The sequence below is a fragment of the Peromyscus maniculatus genome, chromosome 13 (genome assembly GCF_049852395.1).
Source record: "Peromyscus maniculatus bairdii isolate BWxNUB_F1_BW_parent chromosome 13, HU_Pman_BW_mat_3.1, whole genome shotgun sequence".
NCBI lineage: Eukaryota > Metazoa > Chordata > Mammalia > Rodentia > Cricetidae > Peromyscus > Peromyscus maniculatus.
Genome location: NC_134864.1, coordinates 7,645,325 through 7,672,062, shown reverse-complemented (window position 1 = coordinate 7,672,062; position 26,738 = coordinate 7,645,325). Strand labels below are relative to the sequence as shown.

General features: G+C 50.3%; 1 protein-coding gene across 18 annotated transcripts in view; it reads right to left on the bottom strand.

Moving 5' to 3' along the window:
• The window catches only part of Agap1 (ArfGAP with GTPase domain, ankyrin repeat and PH domain 1), a 467,544-nt gene that overhangs the window by 167,501 nt on the left and 273,305 nt on the right, over window positions 1-26,738 (bottom strand). For all 18 annotated transcript variants that reach the window (XM_016007105.3, XM_076549566.1, XM_016007106.3 and 15 more), the window contains one exon: window positions 7,949-8,053. In XM_016007105.3, coding sequence (XP_015862591.1) covers window positions 7,949-8,053 — 105 coding nt within the window. The remainder of the gene's footprint in view (window positions 1-7,948; window positions 8,054-26,738) is intronic.

Sequence of the window (26,738 nt, the reverse complement as noted above, 5' to 3'; positions counted from 1 at the left end):
GCTGCGGCTCCTGTACTTGGCTTTACATGGGTCCTGAGGATTCAAACTCAGCTTTTCCCATTGCACACAGCATGTAATCTATCCACTGGGCCATTGCCTCAGCCTCACTTTATCTTTAAATCTTAAATGCTGCCCAAGACCTGGAGCAGCATAAACAAACAAACAAACAAACAAACAAACAAATTCCTCAGAGAAAATGAGGCTTTCATGAAGACTGACTACATGTACAAAGGAGCCTGCTTCCCAGTCACAGTTGCAGATATCCCCCAAACACCGACACTGTCACATCAAAGTCATCCCACGGCTGTGGCACAGGTTAAATGCTTTTGCAAGGAATTTGGATGAATGGTAAAACTATTTACCAGGTCACCCAAAGCACAGGTAGAAGGTCTCCCTTGTCCTGGGGGAGACCGTGTGACCATGGGGTGGCTGGAGAGAGGATTCTGGATGGCCAATGGAGTTATCAAACTTCCATGATTTATCATACTCATGACTGAGCCTGGAGAATGTCCCGTGGCTTCTCTCAAGCAGGGACCTGGAAGGTTAGGTGACTCCACAGTACAAACACTTCTATAGCTTTCCCACAAGTAGAGCTGAACACTGAATATCTCCAGCTCTAAGGAGTCATTTCCACACTTCTCCCCTGTGGTTTCACAAGTCACTTTCCCCAGAGGATGCATGCATTAACTCAACATGCTCTGACCCTACCATGGAGACCTTGGACACGCCAGCTAAGCAGTCTACCACGGAGGGCCTTAACGGTGGCCGGAATGGCCCAGCTGTTATGCACACTTTACTACAATTAAAAAGCAAAGCAAGGCACCCTCCAGCTCCTCTCCATCAATCACACCGGGTCCTCACAGAACAGAGTCTACAGGGACTATGTAATCTTCCTGTTGGTTAAAGGTATCACTGGGTAGATTCTTCTCCTATGACCTCAGGAACTCTACCCCTGCAGACTTAAGGGCAGGCCAAGTGTGTGGGTGCACTCTGTGCCCGCCCATCCATCCATCCATCCATCCATCCATCCATCCATCCATCCATCCATCCATCCATCCATCCATCCATCCATCCATCCTCCTCACCCCACCACCCGCTCACTCAGCCATCCATTCCTCCACCATCTGCTCACCTCTATCAACCAGTCTACCCATCCCTCCATCAACCCATCTCCTTTCTCATTACCTGTCCCCTGCCCATTTATCCACCCACTCTACCCACCTATCACTTTATCCACTTACCCACCCAAACCCACCACCCACCCACCACCTGACAGACACCAGAGATATGTTGGTGGTATTATCCACAAGGCCTGCAGCCACAAGTTGCTCCCAGTCCTGTGGAAGAATTTGGTTTTGGAAAAAGCCAAGAGAACAGAGAAAGGACCCCATGAGGCAGGGTGAGGACATGCCCAGAAGGGCACTCCAACATGTCTGACGAAGGGCATGTCCAGGAGTGGGGGCACAGAAAATGATCCTAGCAGAGGCAACTGCTCCTGAAGATGTGGGGGCAGGAAGACAGGCAAGTAGGAGAAGCTGAGAGAAAGCTCCGAGGTGCCAGAGGCAAGAGGAGCAGGCCAAGCTGAAAACACACTTCGGAGCCAGGGTGCCGCCCTCAAGGCTGCGGAGAGCTCGTGTGGTGTGCTCATGTCTGAAGGACTACATGGAGGGAAACAGAAGAAAAAGACGAGAATTCCACGAGGAGAGAGAAAAAGCCAACATAGAAGTGATGCTCTTCTCTGGAGAGCAGGAGAGCAGGCAGGCTGCAGCCAACTTCACAGCAGGGGGTTACTCCAAGCAGGAGGCAGGAAGGGGGCCTGCGAGTTCAGGGGTGGACACTTCCTCTGTCCCTGTGACTCCTGACAAGTTCATGTAAGAGGAGAATTGCTTCTGCTCACAATTTCACTCTGGGCCTGAGGGCAGGGCTGTGGGACCTGGTGGGAACATGCGGCAGGGGGAATGGTCACGGCATGATCCTGGGAAGCAGAGAGAGAGAATCAGGAAGGGGCCAGGCCCAATATCCTCTTTCTAGAACCTGACCCCAACGCCCCTTTAGAGGTTCCATCTCTTCCCAATGGAGTATCAGGAATGGAAACTACACCCCTAACATGGCTTTTAAGGGACACTCAGCAGAGCATCAAATCTCACCTGCAGTGACAACATTCATGGGTCAAGGACCTTGAGGTGTGGTTCACCCACCATGGGCCCACAGTCAGGCCCCTGCTAGAACGCTGGATGGCATGAGTTTCAGGGAAAACACAGGCTTCTGCACATCCAACACTGAGCCTCCATCCCAACACGGAGGGAGCTTTGCCCCACGAGGATGCACTCTTGAGACCCAGAAGAGCCGTATGTCCCTCTGCTTCCTGCCATGCACAGAACTCAAAAGAAGTATCAGTTGTGGTGTGGTCTGTCATTTAGAAAACTGTTCCTGTTCCAAAACAGGTGGCTCAGAGCAGAACAATACTGACTGCTGGCAGGGAGATCCCAACCTTTCATTTCCCACATCTATAACATAACATCCTAATCCAACTCTGAGCGGGCTCTTTGTATTATAATAGCACTTTCAGGTGGTGAGCCACTGTGCTGTGGCGCATGCATGCGTCCGTGTGTGTGTGTGTGTGTGTGTGTGTGTGTGTGTGTGTGTGTGTGTGTGTGTATTTTCCCCACCCCACTAAGTGACTCCACTATGGATCTTACTGTGTGTGTGCACATACTGTGGTCAAAGATCCACATGGTGAGGTATGGAACCCAGGCCATCTCGGAGCAAGGACCCCACAAAGCCACATAACCCTGATGTCCACGCTCTGGGCAATGCTGCCCCCCCAACACTGAGCAAGCTTGTGCAAAGCACAGGCCAGACAGATGGCAGCGCATAGCACAGAACCACGAGGTACTTACTCACAGAGAAGCAAGATGAAAAACCACTAATCATGAAATCAGTGACGCACACTGAAGCAGTGTGTCACCAATGTGACTCACTGACTATGCTCATGTCAGAGACACAGGAAGACTAGCCATTTCCTGTCAAATGGCTTTCCATGTGGGAACAAGAATAATGTCTTTTGCACCTAGGACCTTGCTGTGGAGGCAGGAGCTTTTCTGATTTCTGCATGGTTGGAACCACCATCGAAGGACTGAGTGTAACTGCATGCTCTCCATCTCAGGAAATGGGAGGTCCATGCTGGCAGAGGTGGGCTGCTGTGGGGAGGCATGACCAGAGAGTCAGTCTCCTCCAACCCCAAGCCTCCATGTGATGAACCACCAGTGTGCACCACCTGTAGGGGGTGCTATAAGAGGAGTTTCTTGCTAACACAGGTTCTTTCCCTGGAAAGATGACTTTCAGAAGATCTAGTTAGGAACCATCTCAGATCCTTTTCTGATGCTGTGTTAGTCAAGCTACTTCCTGTCTGCCTGTGAAATATGGAGCTATTAAAATCTGCACTATGATGACAACATCCAGAGTCACCGACTACTGACTCAGAAAAGGTCCGAACTGAAGGTTCACAGTACACGTAACCATCCCTTGCTATAAGCAGAGCAACTCAGTCACCCAATTGCTAATGGATCTGGGGAGTAAAAGATGTCCCTGCTTGAGCTCAGTTCCAATTTTGTTTATCAAGGAGAAAAAAACAAAACAAGACAAAGCAAAACAAACAAACAAAACCAGGGCTAATCTGGTTTCAAGAGGGTACCAGGAAGGAGGAGGAAGGAATCTGAGGAAGGGGGAAGCAATCCATACACTCCAGGCTGGTCTGAAACACAGGGCAGGGCTGGGCGCAGCTGCCAGGCTGCTGGCAAGGAAGGCAGAGCTGGGCCTGACTGCAGCACGCTTTCTCAGCCAGGGTCCCATAACGTGATGCCCATGGTTCGCGGGGCTCACTCTTACAGGCCCACTTAGGAAGCCCACCAGACAGAGCCGACTCCAAGAGCAGGATCGTCAGCCACGCACGTGGCTGTTCCCCCGACACAGAAGATGAATAGGTGGCCATGCAGCGCTGCGGAGCCCCAGGGCAAAGGTTCTTTCTCATTATCCTCTCCAGTTTTTCCATCATGGTGCTCCCTACGGCTCCTATCTAAGTCCACAGAGAGGGGACCTAAGGATCTCACAACACACTGCCCTGCACCCACCCCATCAGGACCCAGCAATGAGTCTTAAACCCATGAGACCTTCAAATATATCTCCTCCTCAGGGCCGCTAAGTGCTCTGGGTCTTGGGGGTCTTAGAGATGAGGGATTTAAATTTTTTAAAATGATTTTATTTCATGTGCATAGGGCTTTGCCAGCATGTGTGTCTGTGTACCACAAACCCAAGGAAGCCAGAAGAAGGTGCCGGACCCCCTAAATTGGAGTTAGAGATGGTTGTGAGCCACCCTGAGGATGCTGGGACTTGAGTGAGCCAAGGTCCTTTGGAAGGACAGCCAGTGCTCTTAGAGCTGAGTCATTTCCCTGCCCCCAACATGGAGATCATCATCATCATCATCATCATTTATTTATTTAGAAACAGAAACTACAAAAGAGCAAGCCATTGAGTCAACAGCCTAAGGCGCCAGCAGGTTTCAGAGTGAACATCCCATGGTGCCATCAGGCTCTCTCTTGGTTGCTTTAGTTTAAATGTCTGGAGCTGTCAGGACACCATCTCCAGCAGCAGATTCGGCTGGTCCGTCTTGGAGCAGGGCAGTGGACTGCCCATGACCCCTGTAACTTCCAGGGCACTGTGTTCCCTGGAAAAGCGTTCATTCTGACTTTGGTTGAGTGTTCTTTCTGTTACTAGCCTGGGTTCTCAATTTTATTCACTGAGCATCAGCTGAGAAAGAAAGAGGAAGGAACGGAGTGGGTTTTGGGGGACTCCAGTTTTAGGCCGAGCGTGTAAATAAGTGATTCTCCTCGGCAGCTGTCATCTTTGGGGAGGGCTTTTCCTTGGCTATCTGACTCCATTAGCTCAGCTTGGTGGAATTTCTGGGTCCCATACCCCTAGGGTTAGAGGCCACCCTGAGGGCAGTATCACCAAACTTTACCCAGCGAGTGATGCTCTGGGTTTCCAGAAAAGACAGCTGCCAGCCAGACTCAAGGATACAATGGATAGCAATGGCCACCAGTGTAGGGTCTAGATGCCAGTACACAACTTCCACCTTCTAGACAGTCCATGCAGACCATGCTGAGTGTTGACCTACCGCGGAACATGTGGTAAGTGAGGGGGCATTTCCCCAAGCTGGCCTCTAGTTTCAGCATCCGGAGCCCCGTAGGGGCCCTGCAACTATGGTATGCACCAGTCTGGAAACCATGGTTTTGGAGAAGTTCGCCATCATTTCCTTCTCCTGTGCCCCTGCCTTCTGCTCTCCACTAATAAAGCAAAGAGGACCAGGGCCAGTTTGGCTCCCAAGCCTTGGAGGAAACCAGGAAAGATAGCAGAAGGGAAGGGCAGGGTGATGGCTAATAGATCACTGGACAGGAATGTTCTTCTGGAGACATGGGGATCCGCAACAAGAAACTGAGTAGTTCTCTTCCACATATTCCATGAGGACAGAGGCAATATGGTGTAGGCTTGGTTAAACACAGGGCAGAAAGAAGGTGAGCCACCAGCCAGATATGACTTATTACTGGTCACCAAGTCCTAGCTCTGTTCTCTAAGGCACACGATGCACCAGAGCTGATAATGAGGCCTTTGGTTTCTGACAGGACTTGGGGAAGACCCAAGGCAGGGCAGCCTTCCTTGTAGATTGGGTTGCTCTAGGGATGGAGAAGGCCTGGAGAGGCCCTGCTGTGTGTGTTTAGTGATGGAATCTGAGCGTGAAAGGACTGAAGAAGCACAAAGCCCCAGCAGGGCAGTTCTGGAAAAGGCATGGGCCCTGTCCTACGTGGGTCTCCAGAAACAGGCATTCAGCAGGGCAGTTCTGGAAAAGGCATGGGCCCTGTCCCAGGTGGGTCTCGAGAAACAGGCATTCAGCAGGGCAGTTCTGGAAAAGGCATGGGCCCTGTCCCAGGTGGGTCTCCAGAAACAGGCATTCCATCCTTCTGCCATCAAGGCCATCTGGAGAACCAAATCTATATCCAAGGTAAGCTAGACATAGAGCCACACAAAGTTTCATCTAACCAAGAACATCTCTCTACACACGAATATACCTATACCTTTAGAATATACAAGAACTTACGAAGACATCTATCATATGTACCTTGCAAACACAGATGTGCACATGCACACATATCCCTTAGGGAGAGGCTACATACCAATATATACATTGTCACACTGAAAACACCACAAGTGGGGGACTCACTCAATTCCTCATTCTATGGGATGATGTCCATCTTAGTCTAACCTACCTCAGTCCTGGGCAGGACCTGCTTGCACCAGCCTGCACTTAGGCAAATCCATCTGAGACAGGGTCTGTTTCACGGTCACATGTTGACTACCTTCATCGCTCTGCTGACTATGGTAGGGGGTGTGACAGGATGGCTGTGTGGGAATGCTTTCACCCTGCTGTCCAGCCAAACATCTGGCATGGGACCGCTGCAAGTCAGACGCTGCCTGCAGACTGACAGCCAGGCGTGGCAGGCACTCTCATTAGCACTACGAGGCAGCCAGGGATCCGGACAGAAGCACGTGCTTTCTAGCGTGGTTCTGAAAGGTACAGCTACTGCCCTAGGCCAAGAGGGAGTCACACCAGCAACAATCCCCAGGAGGACACTATGTGTCACCAGGCATGCCGGGGAAAATGTTTTTTTAAGAGGTGAGTGTTCTTGAGTGTTGCAGGGGAAGGCCCCTCACCAAAGGTTCTTTAGGGAGACAAATGTTCATATGGGTCCTAGGAATCTGACAATGGATGCTCAAGCCAGTAACGTCATGGAGACCTTACAGCTCTGAAAACTGATGGCTGGGAGTCTGTCTTAGGGAAACAGACAAAGACACAGATATCAGAAGAAAGCCCATTCAGAGTTACTTATAATAATGGGGAGGGGGTGTCAAATTCATTTGTCAAATGTCTTGTTTTTGTTTTGTTCTGAGCTACTGCCGAAGCACTCATGCAGTGGGATAGTGGAATACTATATAAACATCAAAATGGTACCATGCATTTGCAGTCATGGAGAAACGCATGGGACCTGTCATTAGTGAGGTGAGCAGGCTGTGGGATGTGCTGTGTCTGTGGAAGCACCAAGGCCACATGCACGCAGACACAGGGATCCACACTCGCAGAATTCACAATCACATGGAGTGCTTTCGACTTCTGCTCAGTATGTGTATTTTTAACGTTTTGCTAACAACTGCAATTTCAAAGTATTTCAGTTTTTAAAAAGGTAACAGCTTGGTACGAGTGGTAAAACCCAATGATTAATGGTGTAGGTTTTAATTCTCAACCTCTGCAGGAGCTCATGGAACCAAAGTGGACAGTCCACCTCAAAGGCGCTCACTGTGGACAGAATGACCAGATTCCGGTCAGAACAACACTGAGTCTGCTTTCGCAATCTTACGGACATCTCGAAGGGAAGGTGACATCCTGTGGAGAAGCAGTTTCCCCGCTTTCTGAGCTGGTGGCTGTGCTTTACGTCAGCAGGAAAACCGTGGCAAACCACACCTAGGCCCGGCTTTGTTCTTAGCTGCTCAGAGCTGGGCCCCGGGGTCAATTCCGCTGTTGTAGCTCAGGTCTTCAGACACTCCCGTGGCTTCTCACGGTTTGCCCACCTTGCCACTTCCATCTGAAGCTCGACTTCCTACGCACCTGGCACTGTAACCCACTCCAGAATGGGGAGTCCGAGATTAACAGGTGAAGGGGGCAGGAGAGCAAGACACCTGGGCTAAAGGAGCCCGAGGAACTTACTGCATTCTAGACACCTCAGGGGACCTAATACCACTGTCCTCTTCACACGGAGGCAGAGGGCGGGCCCTGGCCCCATGCTCTGTCCCATGTCCAGGTCCCTGGGTAGCACCAACTGCTCCGCAGAGCTATACTCACATGTAAACTGGGGTGGTAGGTCAGCACGCCGTTGTCGCACAGGGTGACGTACTTCTTTTTCCACTCTTTGTTCAGCGACTTGCCACTTCGCTTCAGCAGCATGCCCTGTGGGGGAAGAGGGGCCAGAGGTAAGGTCCTGTGGGGTGCAGAAAGGGCTAGCGACACCAAGGGACGCGGACACGAGAAACTTTCTCTGGGGTTTGCATTTTTAGAGGAGATTATCCTTGTGTGTAGATTTAATTTGGGTTTTCCTGCTCTCTGGTATATCAACGCGGTGAGAGATTTGAGAGCTGAACTTCGCGCTAAGGACTCTGAAGATCCACCGTTGACGAACAGTTGCGGTGGACATCCTGGCTGTCCGCCAAACTCCCCACAGCACTGAGTCACAGCAAGTGGGAGATGTCTAGTGGAAAGACGCTTTTATTTTTTACTTGTTGGTTTCTGTGGCACTGGAAATTAAAACCACTGTACATTTGAGGAAAGTACCCAACCAATGAACCCCAGCTCCGACCCAGGCCCCGGCCCTAGGAGTAACATATTAAAGACAGACCCCAAGATCAATGATCTTCTCCCCTTAATTTTACAAACACAACGATTTCCTGTTATAATTTCTTCACAGGATTTTAATTTATTCAAACTGAAATTCCATTTGCAAACTTCAGTAACAACATTGGGTGGGTGAGCTGTAATTCACCTCAATCGATTTTTAATGGTGTCCCATTAGTGTCTCTGGGAAAGCTTTCAGAATTGGAAACTAACATATTTTGGAAGTCATATGTGGCCTCGCCTTCCCTGGATGGCTGCTGTGGATGTGTTCCTGGTCTAAGTGCCAAGTCCCAGCAACCCTTGCATCTGTTCCCTGGCTTTCCTAGGTGAGGACAATGGATGGGCAATCCTGCGTGGGGTCAGGCCAACACTCCAGCCTTGGGATCCCCCGCTTCTCAAGCTGCAGCTTTCTGCCAGCTGTGCCCACTCCTGTGCATTCTAATTCTGTCCGTGTGCAGTGAGGAGACCTTCGGTCCGTCCATCAAGAAACTGCCCAGATTATAAAATGGCTGAGAAGGCATGCACCTAACACTAGCTAACCCAGCCAGACTGACGAAGCACCAAGTTATAGGTTCTCAAATACATCGTGACCCCTTGGGGATGTGGAGACACACTCCCAGCCCTGCCTTCCTGATCCTGCTCTTCTCCAGGGATCTCCCTCCGTGTGGGAGAAAATCGGGCCAGCCTGCACAAGTGACCGGAAGGAGCTCACATGTCAATCAACACTGTGAGAATACAGCAGTGTTTACTTATAAACAAGCTTCAAATCCCAGCGAGGGAATCTGGTCAATTAGTACCTGTTACTGGGAGATCCAAACAACCCACAGAGGAACCTTTGGAAGGCCACTGCTCTGTAAGATTTTATCATGTAAAGAAAGCATGTGGCAAAAACTGACACAGGAAAACGTTTATGCTGCACACCAAAGCAAAAGAAGCTCCCCTGAGAGGAACAAATAACCAGGCAACCGTGAGTCACCCCACGGACACAATAATAAACCAACATCCTTCAAGCCCTCACGTCCCCTCCACATGGACAGCTCCCATTCTTAACCCAGCAACACAAAGCCGCACCCAAGTTCTCCAGTGGGCTCACATTTTCCCATCATCCACTTCAGATGGAATTTCAACAATACAGAGGGCTGAGGGTCACTGCCATGTCACTGGAAGATTAGGGATGCTGCAGGCTTCAGAAGGCCATGTCCCTTCCTGCTCAGGCAAGCGCCTGCAGATGGCTAACACGACTCCTCTGGGAGGCTGGTGGGCACTTTCATGAGCCAGCCCCACACTCCTAATTATCTATCCTTCCACCAGTGGAAGCTACAGAGGAAAAGAGGAGAAACTGGTCAGACCGGAGGCACGCGGAGAGGCCCTCACAGTTATCTGGGGAGCGGAAAAAAAAGGGATCCATTTTTAAAAAAGACTTTTTATGTTTAACATTTATTTATTTATTTATTTATTATGTATATATTTATTATGCCAGAGAGAGAGAGAGAGAGAGAGAGAGAGAGAGAGAAAGAGAAGGAGGGAGGGAGGGAGGGTGTGAAGGGTGAGAGGCCATGTATGTTGTGTGTATGAGCTTGTCCATGCGTCTGAAGGGTCAGAGGACAATTTGCAAGAATCAGTCCTTTCCTTTCACCATGTGGGACCCGGGGATTGAACTTGGGTCAGTAGGCTTGGCAGCTAGGGTCTTTACGTGCTCACCCATCTTATCTTGCTGGTTCCAGGCTAATCTATTTTGATGCCATGAAAGTAATATTACCAGGAAGGAAAACAGGAATGTTGAGAATCATGAATAAATCCTACTGCTCCTTGGAGGACACCGTTGGCTTACTCAGTTGGATTAGCTCACACTGTGAGAGTAGGTGGGCCTGAAGAACAGTGACCACCTGTCCAAGGACCACCTCTTTCAACATGCCTGTCTTGACCTCCGCCCTTCAAGGTTGTAAGGGGGGCTGAGCCCCTCATCTCCTGTTCACATGTCCTGGCTGTGGCCAGCAGGACCTTGAAGACCCCTTCTGTGGCCTAAGCACTGGCCCAGCACCTGGCCTCCCTGAGCACTGACTCTCTTGCTCTCCACCAATCACAGGCCAGAGGTAGCAGAACCAGGAACACAAGGCTCCCTTGTAGATGAGACTGGCCACACAGGCAGAGCCATGTGGTACTACAGTGAAGTGCAGGCCTCCTGTCCCTGCCCGTACCCTGGGCCGTGAATTCCATAGTTCCCAGCTACAGTGAGCACCCTGATCCCACAGCAGAAACTCCTGAGTATCTCAGCCATGGCCTGGGACCGCTGGTTCCCCCTTTCTGAAGCACAAATGTAAGGGCTGGCACCTAGCATTCTCAGTGGGCACCTGTGACTGGGGTTCCCTCGAGAGCAATGCCAGATTACATACTGCAGGTAAGCCGCCAATTTCACAGCACTCCACAGTTTACAGAGATGTTCTTCAGCTACCAAGAAATTCCAGCTTAGCCAAGGGACAGGACTGGGTGGAGCTTCCTTTTCGGGTTGTCCTGGGGAACCCATCCAACTCTCAAATTTCTACAGAATACAATGTATTCAAGCTGGGCACTGTGGCGCAGGCCTTTAATCTCAACACTAGGGTGGGAGAGGCAGCCAGATGTCTAGGAGTCCGAGGCCAGACTGGTTTACATAGTGAGTTCTATGACAATCAGAGCTAAAGAGCGTGATTGTCTTAAAAACAAAACAAAACAAAAAGCCGGGCGGTGGTGGCGCACGCCTCTAATCCCAGCACTCGGGAGGCAGAGGCAGGCGTATCTTTGTGAGTTCGAGGCCAGCCTGGTCTACGGAGATCCAGGAAAGGAGCAAAGCTATACAGAGAAACCCTGTCTCAAAAACCAAACCAACAAACAAACAATCCCCCCCACAAAACCCATTATGTGTTCAGAGTGAGAAAAAGCATGGACACCATTCTCAGCTGCAGAAAATGCAGACACTAGACTGTAGACTGCAGCTGGCTGCAGAGGCCGGGCTCTGTGGACTACCCAAAGAGCAGGCAGGAAGCATCCATCTACGAACATTTCCCAGGCAGGAAGAAAACAAGGAGCCAGGTGAGAGTGCCTCTCAACCTACAAGCCAACTCAGGAACAGGGTGGACAGGGCCGAAGGAGCTAGACGTCAGACTCGCTGAGAGACCGCGGCTAGGACACAGCACATCATGTGTTACCACTGTGGGGATGCGGCAGAGATCTCGGAGGGTACGCAGTCCTGTTCCGTCTAGATGTCTCCCCAGTACAAGCAGCAGCACCGGACTTGCCGCAGAAAGCTCCTTCGTTGAAAATATTGGCAACAGCTCAGAAGAGTTTTGCACAGAACACAGATCAGTTTGTCCTGAGCAGGCAAGAGTCCTGGCTGCACCAGACACTGGTTTCTTAGAGCCTGGCAGCAAATGTGGAGGACTTGTGAGATAACCCAGTCCAGGAGTGCTGGGAGACAGGGTGAGTCAACCCTGGATTGCGGGCTGCATGAGAGAGCTGCAGACAACACACTGAGAGTCACAGTCCAACACACAGCGAGCGGCAACTTCCTTGGATAGAACAGGTCTGCAGAGCACAGAGCCCCAGACAAGGCTCCAGCCTGACAACCAGTATGTGACTGGCCATTCGGAGACACCCCTGTGGCCACATCCTGGCCCACGTAGGGCTGTTACTCAAAGGTCTCATAAATACAAGCATTTGTGGTTTGAGTGTCACCTGGCCTGGGAATTCTAAAATGTGAAATGTGTACAGTGAGCACTTTCCAGCTTGCAGACACAGGGGCAGGGCAAGGTCGTGGTACAGTGAGGCCTTCAGAAGCGGCCGAATTACAAAACAGCCTTAAAACCAAGAGCGATCTCCTTCTTAGCAGCTCATACAGAGACTGGAGGAAGACATGATATGGCTCCTTCCACCTCAGGACCGAAATGCACGCCTGGTCCAGGATTCTCCTGCAAAGCCCCATTTTCAACAAGCCCCAGGACACCTTTTGGGCCCATGTCATCGACAGTTGCTCCCCTGAACTACTTCCACGTTATAAGGCCAAGTTCATTTGATGGGGTATAATTAGAGCCACCAATGGGGCCCAAGTGAGAGCACCTGGCTGTTACATGATTAAAACACGTTTCCTTTTTCTTTTCTCAAGTACAGAGTGACAACCACTGTTCCACAATCTAATCAACCAGAAGTTAAACCACAAAGCTCTATGTGTACTAGGAGGGTATGGTGCACAGTCTCTACTTGGGGTCCTCCAGGCTCTACTACGACATGGAGCGGTCAGGGACTTCCAGGATGGACAGGGCCTGCGGTGAGGCAGGCAGCTCCGTGCTCTGCCATCCTGAACTCTCACCCATCTCTAATAACCAAGAAAGAGGCAAGCCAAATAAACGGTTCATTTTAAACTTTCAGAGGACACAAAGCCACAGTCCCCACAGCCAGGAGATGACAGAGGCCGGAAGGCTCCTGGCTGTCTAGACACAGGCGGGCGGCTCCTGTCAGCGCGTGCAAATGGCCCTTATGATTCTAAGTCTCTTTGAGTGGCTGTAACCTGGGGCAAAACTGCACAGCAGAACGTCAAGATGCATCCTTCGCCCATCTTTCAGATGCCAATGTGGTACACGGGAAGACAATCCTTGCTTTCAACAGTCCTTGCCGACCAGCACAGCCATCCGTTTGTGAAGGCTTCATTTCCCTCTCAGAGGCTGACACATTCATTTGGGTGTTTTAAGTTGCAGGACAATATTGGGCTTCACTCAAAAGACAAGTCTGTTCCCGCATGTGCAATCGTTAGTCTACCGGAAGCCAGAACCCGCAACCACGAGCCTGCAGAAGGCTAGTGAGCATCTGCACATTGTGTTAGTCCATCATCTCACACTGTCTCTGTGCTGCCCAAGACTGGCTTCAACCCACGGCACCCAAGGACCAGACACTGTCCATGTAGATCTAACACTTGTTATTAAAGCTGGCGAGGAGGCTGGAGAGATGACTCAACAGCCAAGCGCAACTGTGCATCTTCCAGAGAACTCAAGTTTAGTTCCCAGCACCCACATGGGATAACTCATAGTTGTCTGTAATCCCAGTTCTGGGGGATCGGACCTCCTCTTCCTTCTTCTGTCAGCCCCTAAACTTACATGCACATACCCACATATGCGCAATTGTGCGTGCGTGCGTGTGTGTGTGTGTGTGTGTGTGTGTGTGTGTGTGTGTGTGTGTGTGCCTGCTTTTAAAAAAAAAGGCAGGGCAGCTCTAGCATGGGTGAGCTCTGTATGACTCTGCTTTGTCCTCAACCATGATGTCACAAGAAATGACAAAATGACCGATCTCTCAGATCAGTCCATTCCAGGGTGGAGAATGCAAATTGGCATCTCATACCACTGTGTTTGGAAAACAAATACCCCGTGGCACGGGTGTGGACCCAGTCAGTTGGGAAGCCAGCAGGACTCGGGAATGTTAGCTCTGAGGAGAAGGAGGCAGCATTGTCTGAGGCTGAGCAAGGGTGGCCAGGCCACAGGCCAGCAGAACCTCTAATAAACCCACAGACTAAACGCCATGCACAATTCCATCATGAACCTGTGCACACGGCAGCAGGATTTCCACACTGGACGCTGAAAGCACTGTTGGCCCCAACTCTGGGGAGAAGAAAGGGCCAAGTGAGTTCCCGAGCAGAAGCAGAAAAGACATTCCCAAGTCCAAACACCAATGTACCCATCACAGAATAGTTCCTCGGTGCCTGCTCCTCCTATGGTAGAAACCTTTGGAGAAGTCCCAGCCTCAGAGCTTGGATCAAATGCACACAAAGATGGCAGTTAAGACCTGGGCACGAATGAGGGTCTTATGTAAGATGTGGCAGTCTGACCCTTTCTTGAGAACTTAAGAAAAATGTCATTAGCCAGTCAGTTGCCTTTTGTGTAGAACTGGGGAGATAGCGGATAGGTTTCTGTGCCTTAGAATGGCCTATGCCTTGATATAATGAAGGCTAACAAGAATTTTTAAAAAAAAAGAAAAAGGTTGTATAATCTTGAACTAAAATGCTAGAAGGTTCAAAACGAAGCCTGGGGTCTGGACAGTGACTCCTAGGCACAGCAGGAAGGAAGCAGGGTGAGATGGCCACACAGCAACTAATAGAGGACACTTCTTGAGGAAGAGAGAAGAAAGAAGGACCCAGGACTCCCTGTATCTAGGGCAGGGGGCATTAGGAACAGGTACCTGGCTGAACCTTCAGAACACCTGTGGGCCAGTTGTAGCCACTGCATTCTTTAGAATGCAGCGATCTGCTGCAGTTCTGTCACTGGGCTACTGCTACGTCACGTGGGTGTAATTCAGCTCATCTTCTGAATCCCTGTCTTAGACAGTGCGGGCAGGTCCAAGGACTTCACTAAGGTGTGCCTGTGCAGACGACCACACCATGAACTTCCAGTCTGAAACCCCGAAGACTTGAGACTTTGGGGATCCTAGGATAGGCTGTGGGAGGGCAGACAGAAGCCAGAGCCTTCAAAGAAGACCTACAAAACCCCAGCCCCGGTGGTGCGCAGACCCCATGCCCCCTGGTTCAATCTACCTCGTGGAGTGTGGTGGGGATCATCTGTGCTAGTTCCAGCCTCAGCCTGAGGGAGCCGGATAACTCTGGCTTTTATGCCCCATGGGATGTCCCGAGACTCTGCCTGAGAGAAGGACGAGGTACCTAAAGGACGACTGTCATAGCCTTCTTACTGACCTCTGACCCCTCCTTTGCTGACACTATACACGTGAGAGAAGGGCTTTGGTGCTCCAGCCGGAGGTACCTGTGCTGCACAGGAGAGCCGCTGTCCCCAGGACCCCCAAAATATGACACACAACAAGCCACTGTGGTTTTAAACCACCAGGATTTGGTTCAATTACCTAGCACCAGATAGCCAAAGCACCAGGCAGTGACAGAACCAGGCACCTGCGCTTCCGCCCACTGCCAGAGGCTCTGTTGCCTCCCTGGGAACCACTTCCCCACGAGACCAACTGTAAGGCTCCCACAGCCTCTATGTTTGTGGAGGAAATTTAAGGGCTTTGTGACAGCCTCTATTATTCCTCGGAAGTGGCCAGTGTTGGTCTAATTGCTACACCTGATTCACTGATGCATCACAAAATCTGTGATTAAAATGATCTACAACCAAAACATCAGGGTCCCAGGAAGGGATGTCTTGCTCTTTGCTCAGGTATCCTCTATGGCACAGGAGCAAAAAGCCGGACCGTCTCCCACGCTGCAATCTCTTTATTCGTCATGTGTACGCTTCTAGTCCCAAGAGGTCATTGAAAGCCAAAAGCAATGTTAAGTGTACAAGCTTTAAATAACTTACTAAGTTAATGTAATGAATGTAGTGCGATCTGAAATCCATCACTCACTGCTTGCCGCAGCCCCAAGCTGTGATAAAACACCACTCATAAATTTATATTAAAACTCTGCTCGATAGCAATTATTTACCAACAAAGATTTATTGACTGCATTAGAGTCCGGGGGTCTTTCCCAGTCAAATCAGTCTTTGAGTCTCAGGGGCTGGATGGTGCTGGTCCCCGCTCGGAGAAGGACTGTCGTGACAAACAGGGAACATGATGGGAGGCTCCACCATGGCAGTGGAGCACCAGCTGAAACATGGTCACCCATGTAAAGACGGGATGACCAGCCAGCTTGACCAGCCCAGGTCCCCTCCCTCCCGGCAACATGCTCCTTACCTGGTTAGACATACATCTGGGCTATGTGTGTATCTGGTTTAAGAAAAGCACACACATGAGATTTAACAGAGACAGAAGATGAGGCACTCTGTATCTGAGAGGGCGCTGACATTTTATCCCCTAATCAAGTATAAAAGTTACCAGTTTGCCAGAAATGCAGGAGGTTTCTACTCATCCAAAACAAGTGAGGTTTATCGGATGTGCTTACATCAGACCCAGCTGCTCAGAAGGTGACACGTGAGTCCTGGGGCACACAATGAAAACAACTCTCAGAAGAACGCAAAACCCAAACAAACGCAGAGTGCGGTCTGGGTTCTGTGTAGTTCTAAAGCAATCATGTGTCATGTCTGTACTACTTGAGGAGATTCTCATCACAGGAGCTAAAGGCTCCTCTGATTTGCTTCAACGTCTCCGAGAAAAGTGAGCTTCCTCAACCGACATCCCCGAGATCTGCCTGCCAATCACTAAACTGTTGAGTTTACAATAGATATTTTATTCTAACTAAGATTCCCCCAACATTGCCAGTCAGCTTGGTGTCACCGTGACACATGATGCCGCAGAGGATCACTCCATGAGGAATGCTTACTTCAGCTTCTGGTTGTAGCAGTTTCACTCCAGGGTCTCTTGGCTCCGTTGCTCGGAACCTGTGGCAGTACAGCTCATCGCAATGGGAGGTCACAGTGGCCTGCTCACCTCTCAGTGGCCAGGAAGCAAAGAAACAGCCCGGAGGGGGTGGATGACTAGTTATCTCCCTTTAGGACATATATACCCAATGACCTAGCTCACTCCATGTTTTCATGGTTCCATCATCTTCTTAGAGTGCCACAGATTGGTGACCAAGCCTTCCAAACATGGGACTTGGGGGACACTTATACAAACCATAGGATTCATGTTACAACTTGCTGTAAAAAAACTAAGAAAAGTGGTGGGTGGATGGAATTCCATTACTAGAAACCTGGCCGGCCGCACGGGGGCTGCGTGGAGGAGCCCCACGTGTAACTTGTTTAAACTGTCGCTTGCATCCAGAACAGAAGTGTCTCCACCCTATTCTATCGTCTCAATATGTGAAGCCGCCTCATGCCGGTGACAGTACGTAAGTTTCCAAGGAGAGGCCTGGACCTCAAGGCATAGGAAACGAAGGTGCTGCACCTCTGTGCTGGGCTGAGGGGGCAGAGGCACCCCTCCTGCTGGTCAATCACTCTGGCACAGCTGGCGTCAGTGCTGATCCCGGGCACCAATGCGTACTTACATCCCGACCCAGATCAACTGGAAGGCTTTCATAGCCTTTATCTGTTTGCATAGTAAGAAATTTAAGGGCTCTGCAACACCTCAAATTACCCCTCTTGTCTTACTCAGAAATGGCCAGGGTTGATCTAATTGCTGCACTTCAGTTACTGATGCATCAGAGAGACTGTGATTGTAATGATCCCCAACTAAAACCCACAAGGGTCCCAGGCAGGTGCTTGCATTTTGTTTAAGACTGTCTTTGGTACAGCAGAGAAGAGCAACATCTATCACTGCAGACTCCTGTCATATGTGATCCCAATTCCTGAACACAGTTATCTTATAGAAATTATCTTTGCACATGTGTGTTTTGCTTGCATCTATGGATGTGTACAATGTGTGTCCCTGGTGCCTCCAGAAGTGAAAAGAGGGCACTGGATCCCCTAGACCTGGACTCATGGTTATAAGCTACCATGTGCAGGTGGGGAGCTGAACTTGGGTTCTCGGTGAGAGCAATAAGTGCTCTTAACCACTGAGCCATCTCTCCAGCCCCCACACATAGCCATCTTAACAGTTTCCCCCAACAAACACACTCTCTGAAAGGGTACTAATGCTAACACTCTACAGGACCATGGCTGTGACACACCAGCCAGCAGGCCTGGTCTGACCTTTCGACTCTGCTTGTAAATACAGTTTTATCAGAACACGTTCCAACTCACTATATCCTATACAGAAGAGAGAAGCAATTCAAGACGTATTATTTGTCTTGGTTTGTTGTGATGAACTCTTACCAAAAGCAACTGTGGAAAGAATAGAATTTACTTCGGCTTACAGGTTACAGTGCATCCTTAAGGGAAGTTAGGGCGGAAATGCAGGCATGAGTCTATCAGAAACCAGTGGCGGGAACCGAGGCAGAGACCACGGAGGGATGCTGCTTACTGGCTTGCTCAGCTTGCTTTCTTAAACAACCCCAGGAGCACACGACCAGAGACAGTACTGCCAATGTGGGCTGGGACCTTCTACATCAAACATTAATAATAATAATAATAATAATAATAATAATAATAATAATAATAATAATGAAATGTTCCGCAGACTTGCCTACATGCCAACCTGAAGGAAGCATTTTTTCTTATCTGTTTGGTTGTGAGCCATCTCTCCAGCCTAGGAAGCATTTTCTCAGTCCAAGTTCCCTTTTCCCAGAACTGTCCAAGTTGGTGTCCAATTACCAGAGAGCGAAGCAGCACAGCCCCACAAGCTGTGGCGCCTCCCTCCCTCCTGCTCCTTCCAGAGCAGGCTGGCTGAAACCGGCCGCGGGACGGAGGAGATGGAAAGAGGCCAGCAGCCATCTGCTCAGAACCGTAAGACCCCGCCCTTTCTCTTCTCCTTCCCTAGCCGAGAATCCTATCTGCCCCTTGGCTTCTGCATGGAGCCGCAGAGTCACAGGCTCTGGGCTTCACAGTTTCTGCTTAAACAAGCAGAGACATCCCCTAGCAGCAGCCGCCAGGGGCTTAGCTGTGCCCACCTCCCAGTCCAGATGTGGGGTCCTAACCCTCAGCTCCCCATAATGCTGACAGGATCTCTGCAGACGCAATTACATCAAAGTGAGGCCACCATGTTGGGGAGGGGCGCTAATGAAGAGCACAAACGTCCTTATGAGAACAGGGAAGTGGGACATGAAGACGTCCATCTACAGACCAAGGGAGAGGCCTCAGGAGACACCAGTGTTTTTGTATCTTGACACCTGACCTCCAGACTGCAGAACAGTAAGGAAAATTTGTTTAAGCCTCAGCCTGGGGGACCTCCACATGGTGGCTTCAAACGATCAGCACACGGGTGTATGGACAGGCTGTGCAGTGTTCCAGGCAGAGACACAGTCAACACTAGACATGGGAGTGACACACCTCTCTCACCACACACAACACACAGGCTGCATTCTCTCTCTTCGGTCTCCCTCCCATGAGGAGCCACACTTGATGGTGTGTCTCAGGTTCTTAGTGACGGCCCACTCTACAAGACACATAGTACATCTCCTTGTGGATTGGCTCTGCTTCCCGACTCTAATGTCAGTACCTCACAGGGTGTGGGGTCTGACACTGACTGGCACCTCACAGGATGTGGTAGAAACGCCAAGACCACCGATTCACCATGGATCAAGACAGCTTGTCATGATCAAGATCAAGACGGCTCTTAACCAGCCAAAGGCAATCAATAACAGAGAAACCATTAGCTGTGTGCAGGAAAACATTCCCAATTACCTGGTATTTCCACATCACCCCGAGAGGAGAGCTTCTGGAAGATCGCTTACAAGGTGCTCAGATCTACCTTTGGGTGGATGACGGCCAGCTGACATAAGCTCCACCCCCTTTCTAAATCAGTTCAACTTTCCCTCTAGTTTGGAGTGTTTCCATAGAAACAGCAGGGATGCCTCCAAAACTGCGCTCCCTCCCCTCCCTCTTTAAAGCGGGCCCTGACACTGCACAAGCAGAGGCCTCTTCCCCAGCCTGCCCTGCACAGGGCTCGGGTGGGGGAGGGGACGCAGGGATTATTCTAGATCTTTAACCGGCTCCCTGGTGACCCCCCTCCCTGTTCTGGTTAGTAATATTTCTGTCATTCTGCCAGGCTGCCGGGTACAAAGGGTTACACTTTAATTGAGCTGTCAGCATCTCCAACCATCCTGTAAAGCCCCGATTATGCACGGCGGGGTTAGTGACACACTGGTTATTGTGGATGCCCTATTTGCGAAACCCAAACCTGCACCCCACACAGGTCAGATCACCCGCGCGACCTTCCTGTCATTAGCCGCGTCTATTCCTACCTCACCGCTGAGAAAATCACACGGCATGGGCTTCAAAGCGCAGGCTGGGACTGGCTTCGACCAGGAGCTAATCACCCACAAATCCAGCTCAAATGGCAACAATTGGCTAAACTGCTCCCCTCTCCAGAGCTCAGCAGTAATTTGGGATCATAAAGAAAAGAATTATTCAGCTAACTGCCCTGAAATGTATGCTTTGTGACCGACACACTTCACATTTTAATAATGATGGACAGAGAATCCAATTTAGTACAGTCACACGAATAACGAGACCAGGGACCAGGACCACAGACGTGGGGGGGGGGGTTGCTGTGCCCCCCTCTCCTAGGGGGAAAAAAACACAAGCTGACCATGAGCGTCGCTGGCATCAGGCTCAGCTACCGCCATGGAGACTTGGTTCACCTCAAATGCGGATGGCAAGAAGAGGAGAGAGGAAAGAGAGGAAGGAGAGAGAGAGAAAGCACCAGCCGAGAAACTGTTATACGGTGCAGTGTAAAAGCAAGACCCCCTGAGAAACCCCCAAACCATGTCATCTAGGAAGCGGCACTTCCCTGCCAGGCCTGGCAAACCCCATCTTTATAGTAAAAACTCCATGGGTTGTGTTGTTTTGTCCCTCTTGTGTTCTAGGGTCCTTGATTTGAGTTTTCAGCACCATGGATGCTGTTGTCTGCCTTGGTTGCTAGGGGACACCCCTATGTGTTGCTCTTCCATGTAAAGGGGCACAGGGGCACCTGAACCCTTTATCACCTCCCTGCTGCCTACTTGCTCCTCCTGCCCTGACCACCGTGGAGGCCAGACCCACAAACACAACCAGAGGTTCTTCTGGTAGTCTGCAGACAGACCTCCCTCTCCCCTCCTGATGCTACAGGAAATCATACTCAGCCGCCTCCCTGTCCTGCTGGCCTAGGAAGCCCGTGAATGCACCCGGCCAGTCTTACCCAAGGCTACCGTGGGAAAGTCCAGCCCCTGGCAGGAGGGCAGGAGTCTCGCAAAGATGCTAACGACTTTACCAACTGCAATGGCCATGCCACGGCCGAGAGGAGGCCTGCAAACCAACAACAAAATCCTGCTGCTGCTTTATTCCAGCCCCGACCCCTGAACACCGCCAGCACGGCAGGTATCACAGGCGCACAGCGACAGCCTATCGATTCCCGCGGGAACGGCGAGTCTGTGAGTGCCGGCCCCACCTGTTAGGAGTCAAAAGCTAATGTGGCAGGTACGTTATGGAGTTGATTTTTGTATCTGCATAATGCACTTAGTGTCTGCTGCACGGGAGACACGTCCTTTGTGCACAGCTCATGCTTTCAACTACGCAACAGTCTTAGAAAACACCCGATGGCAGCCTTCTGTGGCTCTCCTCCAGGTCTCGGAATTTGTTGTCTGCCTGACTCTGGGGTGCTGCCACTCGTGTCTTAGACCCATTGCTGTCCACATCACACTCACCCCCAGGAGGATTCAGCCTCCCCCACAGCAGGGATCTCACTGTGCTTACCCAAAGGCAGTCGTCCCCTGCCCCGACGACGCAGCTTTGCCTGAGCATGGCCCGTTGTGGGTCTGAGTTACCTTCCCTGCTGCTGTGACAACGTAACCCCAGCAAAAGCAACTCACGGGAGAGGAGGGTTTGGTCTGGCTCACAGTTCAAGGCGATGGTGTAACCGTAGGGAAACCAAGGTGGTGGCTGGTCACATGGCCTCCACAACCCGGAAGCAGAGGGATGGCGGCAGGCTGCCGCACATTTTCCTTCCTTCCTTCCCTTGCACAGTCCAGGATCCTAGCCAGGGCACGCTGCCGCCCACGGTGGGGGTGGGTGGGTCTTCCCACCCCAACAACCCTTCAAGATTCGCTCCCAAAGGCATCCCCAGGGGCTCATCTCCTGTCTCCCAGGCGACGCTAACTGGCAATGCTCCTGTGAGCCAAGAGAGGAATCTCGCAGGGACGGAGTGTGAGCTGGACTGGACTGGACTGCAGAGGCTTAGAGGTCAAAGGTCACTTTACATATGACTCCCATGTTAAATAAAACATGCCGTCAACATTAACTTCATTTCTTATTCTTCTAATGTAAAATCCCTGGAAAGACCGGGTGGATTGCACACTTCTCTACTCCATGCAGCTGTTCAGCTAGCACCAATCCAGTGGTTCAGCCTTTATCTCTAAGTTACTGGCTTTGTGGACAAGCCCATTCTCACCTTGCTAATTCTGTACACTCAAAGCCGTGCAAATAAACATTCCTAAGTGCTTAATGAATGACTGAATGTTTATAACCACTCTCATGAGTGGGGGCTAAACACTGAGGTCAGAGAAAAGGAGCAGTGAGCAAGACAGGCCCAACTCACACTGTCTGTGGGCTCCACATTCACAACAATAAACACAAACACACACACACACACACACACACACACACACACACACACACCTGGAGAACACACCGGATCTGATGGTCAACACACACACACACACACACACACACACACACCTGGAGAACACACCGGATCTGATGGTCACCACACACACACACACACACACACACACACACACACACACACCTGGAGAACACACCGGATCTGATGGTCGCCACACACCTGGCTGTGTATACAGAGAGTTGCCCATGGACACGGACACAGCAATTTGGGTGCCCTGACCTCTACTGCACTCACTTTCTATGGAAACCAGGTAACTGCCAAGGGACACATTCCTCTGACAAAAGGAAATGACACAAATACAGGCACTGAGGACTCCCAGGAGCAGGGGACAGGGCCGTTGGCAGCCCCTACCCTTCTGGGTGTTTCTCTTACAGACTCTCGGGGCTTCTCCATTAGTTTCATGTGGGAATGCCAGCAAGCGGGAGATCACAGCTGACTGCCAGAGTCATCTGGCAGGCTCAGGCTTTGGATAAATAAGCAACGAAGGACCTCCAGTCCCCAAACTGTCACCATCAGTGGACAAGTGCCCCAGCCTACATGGACCTAAGGCAAAGCAGAGAACTGCCAGCACTCATACACGCTGCAAACCCCACGTGGGGGTCCAGCCTACAGCTAATCCAGGGAAACCTGAAGGTGCCTCACCTCTACCAAGCATCCCTACGAGGACCCTGATGTCCTCCTTGGAGGCTGTCACACAACCAAGTGCTATTGCGGAGGGCATGGGACATGGTTCCTGGTGAAGCCAACGACCACGGTGCCCGAACACCTTACTGATGGAGACACATCTGGACGAGAGAGCCAGAAGCCATCCAAAATACAGCTGGAAGAGGACACACGATTAGTCCTCAGATGCCCACCCATGGTCATGAAGGAGGGTGGGGTCGCACCAAGCCAATCCCTGGCCTATCACACTCTTAAAAATGGACTGCAATGGCCCTTCTCGAGAAACCGGTTGTTAATCAGGGCAGGCTGATGATGAACAACAGCAAACCTTGCGTCAGCAAGTTAAAAATGGCCTTATTGTTTCCGTGTGAGAATCACTTAGTACACGCTATATGTAGAGACCGCATTTCACGCCCCATTTGATGGCACATATTAGTGGATTCAGTCATCAAGGAGCAAGCGTCCCCTTGCCCGGCTCAGATATTGTGAGGGCGTGGGAGGGGCTCCTGGGTGGAGGAAGAACAGGGCTCGGCGGTCCCCTGGCTGTGCGCGGACAGATATTTGGCCCTCCTCACTCCGTGGGCCTGTCAACAGTGTTAAGTAATTGCATGTCAACACTGCGGCAGCAAGTCTTAGCAAATCCTGATTCCACAAACATACTTACTAACCATTATTTGGTGTGTTGTTCTTCATCTCATTTATCTGAGATTGCTCCAAAAGGACCACTGCATAGCACAGCCTTCCTGCAACTACTTGACTGATTTCACGTCAGCACTGCAAACGTCGGAAATCTTTATCGGGAGAAACGGAGTGCACAGGGCACAGGTCTCTGCCAAGAACCACAGTCTCTTAGGAACCCCTCTGAATCTCAGGCAAGGGTCGCTCATCGTTGCTGGGCTGAGGAGGGGGCAAAAGAGGAGGCTACTTCCCTGGCTGGATCCCATTTGATTTAATGGTACTTATCTTAGATGCTATTACCAAAGTGTCTACCTGGGACCTGGGACCAGAAAATTCAGAGAAAAGAAGGTGGTGAGAGGCCTGTGTGGCTACGGGAAGGCAGCCTGCACATTGTGAATGCACAACCCACCTGATAAAACAGTTAGTTACAACTCATGACTTCAGCTCATTCAGGACGGACCAACAGGAAAGAGAGGTGGTGCTCAGAGAACGACTTTTTGAGGGAGCTTGCAATTCTATTGTCCTTTTCACCTTGACTGACAGGATGCTCAGGTGAGCCACACTTTAAATGACCAAGTGCGTATTTTCTGGGATAATGCTCTTTCCTGTTGCTTAACGCTTAGCTTGCTTATTGTTTTAATGAGTATTTGAGCTACTTTCTGTGGGCGGGTGGGCAGAAGATGAAAGAGAAGATGTAAGGGCTGGCTTAGCAGTACTGAGGACCTAAGCTAGGCAGGTAGGTGGTGTGTGTGTGTGTGTGTGTGTGTGTGTGTGTGTGTTGGGGCAAGGGTGACTGTGGGTTGGTGAGCCCAGCCTGGCGCCTTCTCAGGAGACCTGAATATAAGTGTCTGGCTACTGGAGGGTATAGCATCAGGCAAAGACTAGAACCCAAGCCACTGTTCCTCGATACCCACAGGGGCGCTGGTCTGAGCATCACATGACATCCCATCAGTCTTTTGAATCATGCGCGGTGCTGTGAGGTGGGGGGGGGGGGCAGCAGCTCCTCAGACAATAGTTCAGAACTTATTCAGCAAAGCTTGCTATTTTTTTTCCTTCAAAGGTTGAAGTTTGTTCTGCAGATAAAAGCAATGCCTTTGGGAAAATAACTCTAAGGTTTTCCTTCTTGACAAATGGAGGTGGCTCTGAGAATCAAGTCACCATTGTGCAGGGTTCGGTCAACTGTGGAAATAACAGGAAGGCAGGGGAAGACAGAACTTTTAAAGAAACAGCTCAGGGGGAAAAAAAAAGAAACCAAAAAACAGGCAGCTAGGCAGCCGATGCCAATTAGTCCTCCCTACCTCAATGCTGGCTGACCCAAAATAGTAGCCAGTTTGTAGAGGCGAGATGCCTCCATTCTGGACATGGTGGGGACAAAGACCAGGCCTTGTACATGTAGACCATGGGTCCAATGTGGCTGGGAAGAACCCATTCCTCCAACCACAGATCTGCTCCTGGGCCTCAGCAAATATTTCCTCCTATTTCGCTTCTTTTAAAACTTCCCATGGGTGGGGAGAAAGTTAATAAAAGAAACAATATGTATTTAAAGGAGGAAAAAAAAAAAAAGCAAGGTGCCCAGAGTACGGCTAATGGAATTTGATGCTGGCTTTAATTTTAATGAAGAAAGTTGCCAGTAGCAACAGAACTGTCAACCGCCGCCGAGCGCCATTAATAAAGATCCAGACAACATTAGTGCCCGGCTCCAGTACAAAAGGTTCCCCTCGCTTCATGCTGTGCTAAATTGGCTGCCCAATTTTTCTTAAGTGTCCATTCTATTTAGAAGACAATTTATTAATTTTTGCCATTCATTGTCAGTTGACAGGCCATCATTTTGTAGCCCGAATTTTAGATGAAAACTAATTGAAAAGACTGGCAGTATTTATGAGGGGTATTATTTGTCAATTACAGCTGCAAATACTCCTTGCTCCCACCAACTTTGATGCCCCCCGTCCTCTGGGTGAGGGCACTGTGACTGCTGGCATTAAAATATGAGCTGGTCTCGCCCAGCTCATCAATTTCACAGGCATGGAGGAAAAGCACCTTTTCTGTTCTGGGGACCCTTCATGTTGGAAGGAGACACTGAAACTTATGACAAAGAGTAGGTCTGGATTACGTAACAGTTACAATCACGCACCAAACAGCATTCTCTGAGGACCAATTCACACTCATCGCCGTCTTCGTTTCTGCCCAGCTGCCGGAGTAACCCCTCAAGGTCAGTAGCCCAGACTGTGCAGCTCTGAAATGACTTCTGCCCTCAACTCGTGTCTTAAACCAATTCAAGCAGAGATACACAGAGGTCCATTCAGATATTTGCCTGCACACTCACGGGCTGCATGCACCAACCTGCCAAAATGAAAACAGTGCGATGCCTTTGCTTTAAGAACGATATGCCTTTCCTTTTCAGAGGAAAGCGTTTCTCGTCAGCAAAACGCCCCTAGAACATTCCAACTAAAGGGTTTAACAAGTTTATTTCCTCAAAAAATGCTAGGGGGGCCAGTAAGATGGCTTAGTAAGTATGGGTACTTGCAACTCAAGCCTAATGGCCTGAGTTTGACGTCTAGAACCCACATAAAGGTAGAAGCAGAAAACCAACTCTGCATATCTCTCTCTCTCTCTCTCTCTCTCTCTCTCTCTCTCTCTCTCTCTCTCTCTCTCCACACACACACACACACACACACACACACACACACTAAATAATAATGCTAACTGAAAAATAAAAATGTTATGGTGCACATTTTATACTTTTTAATGAGTG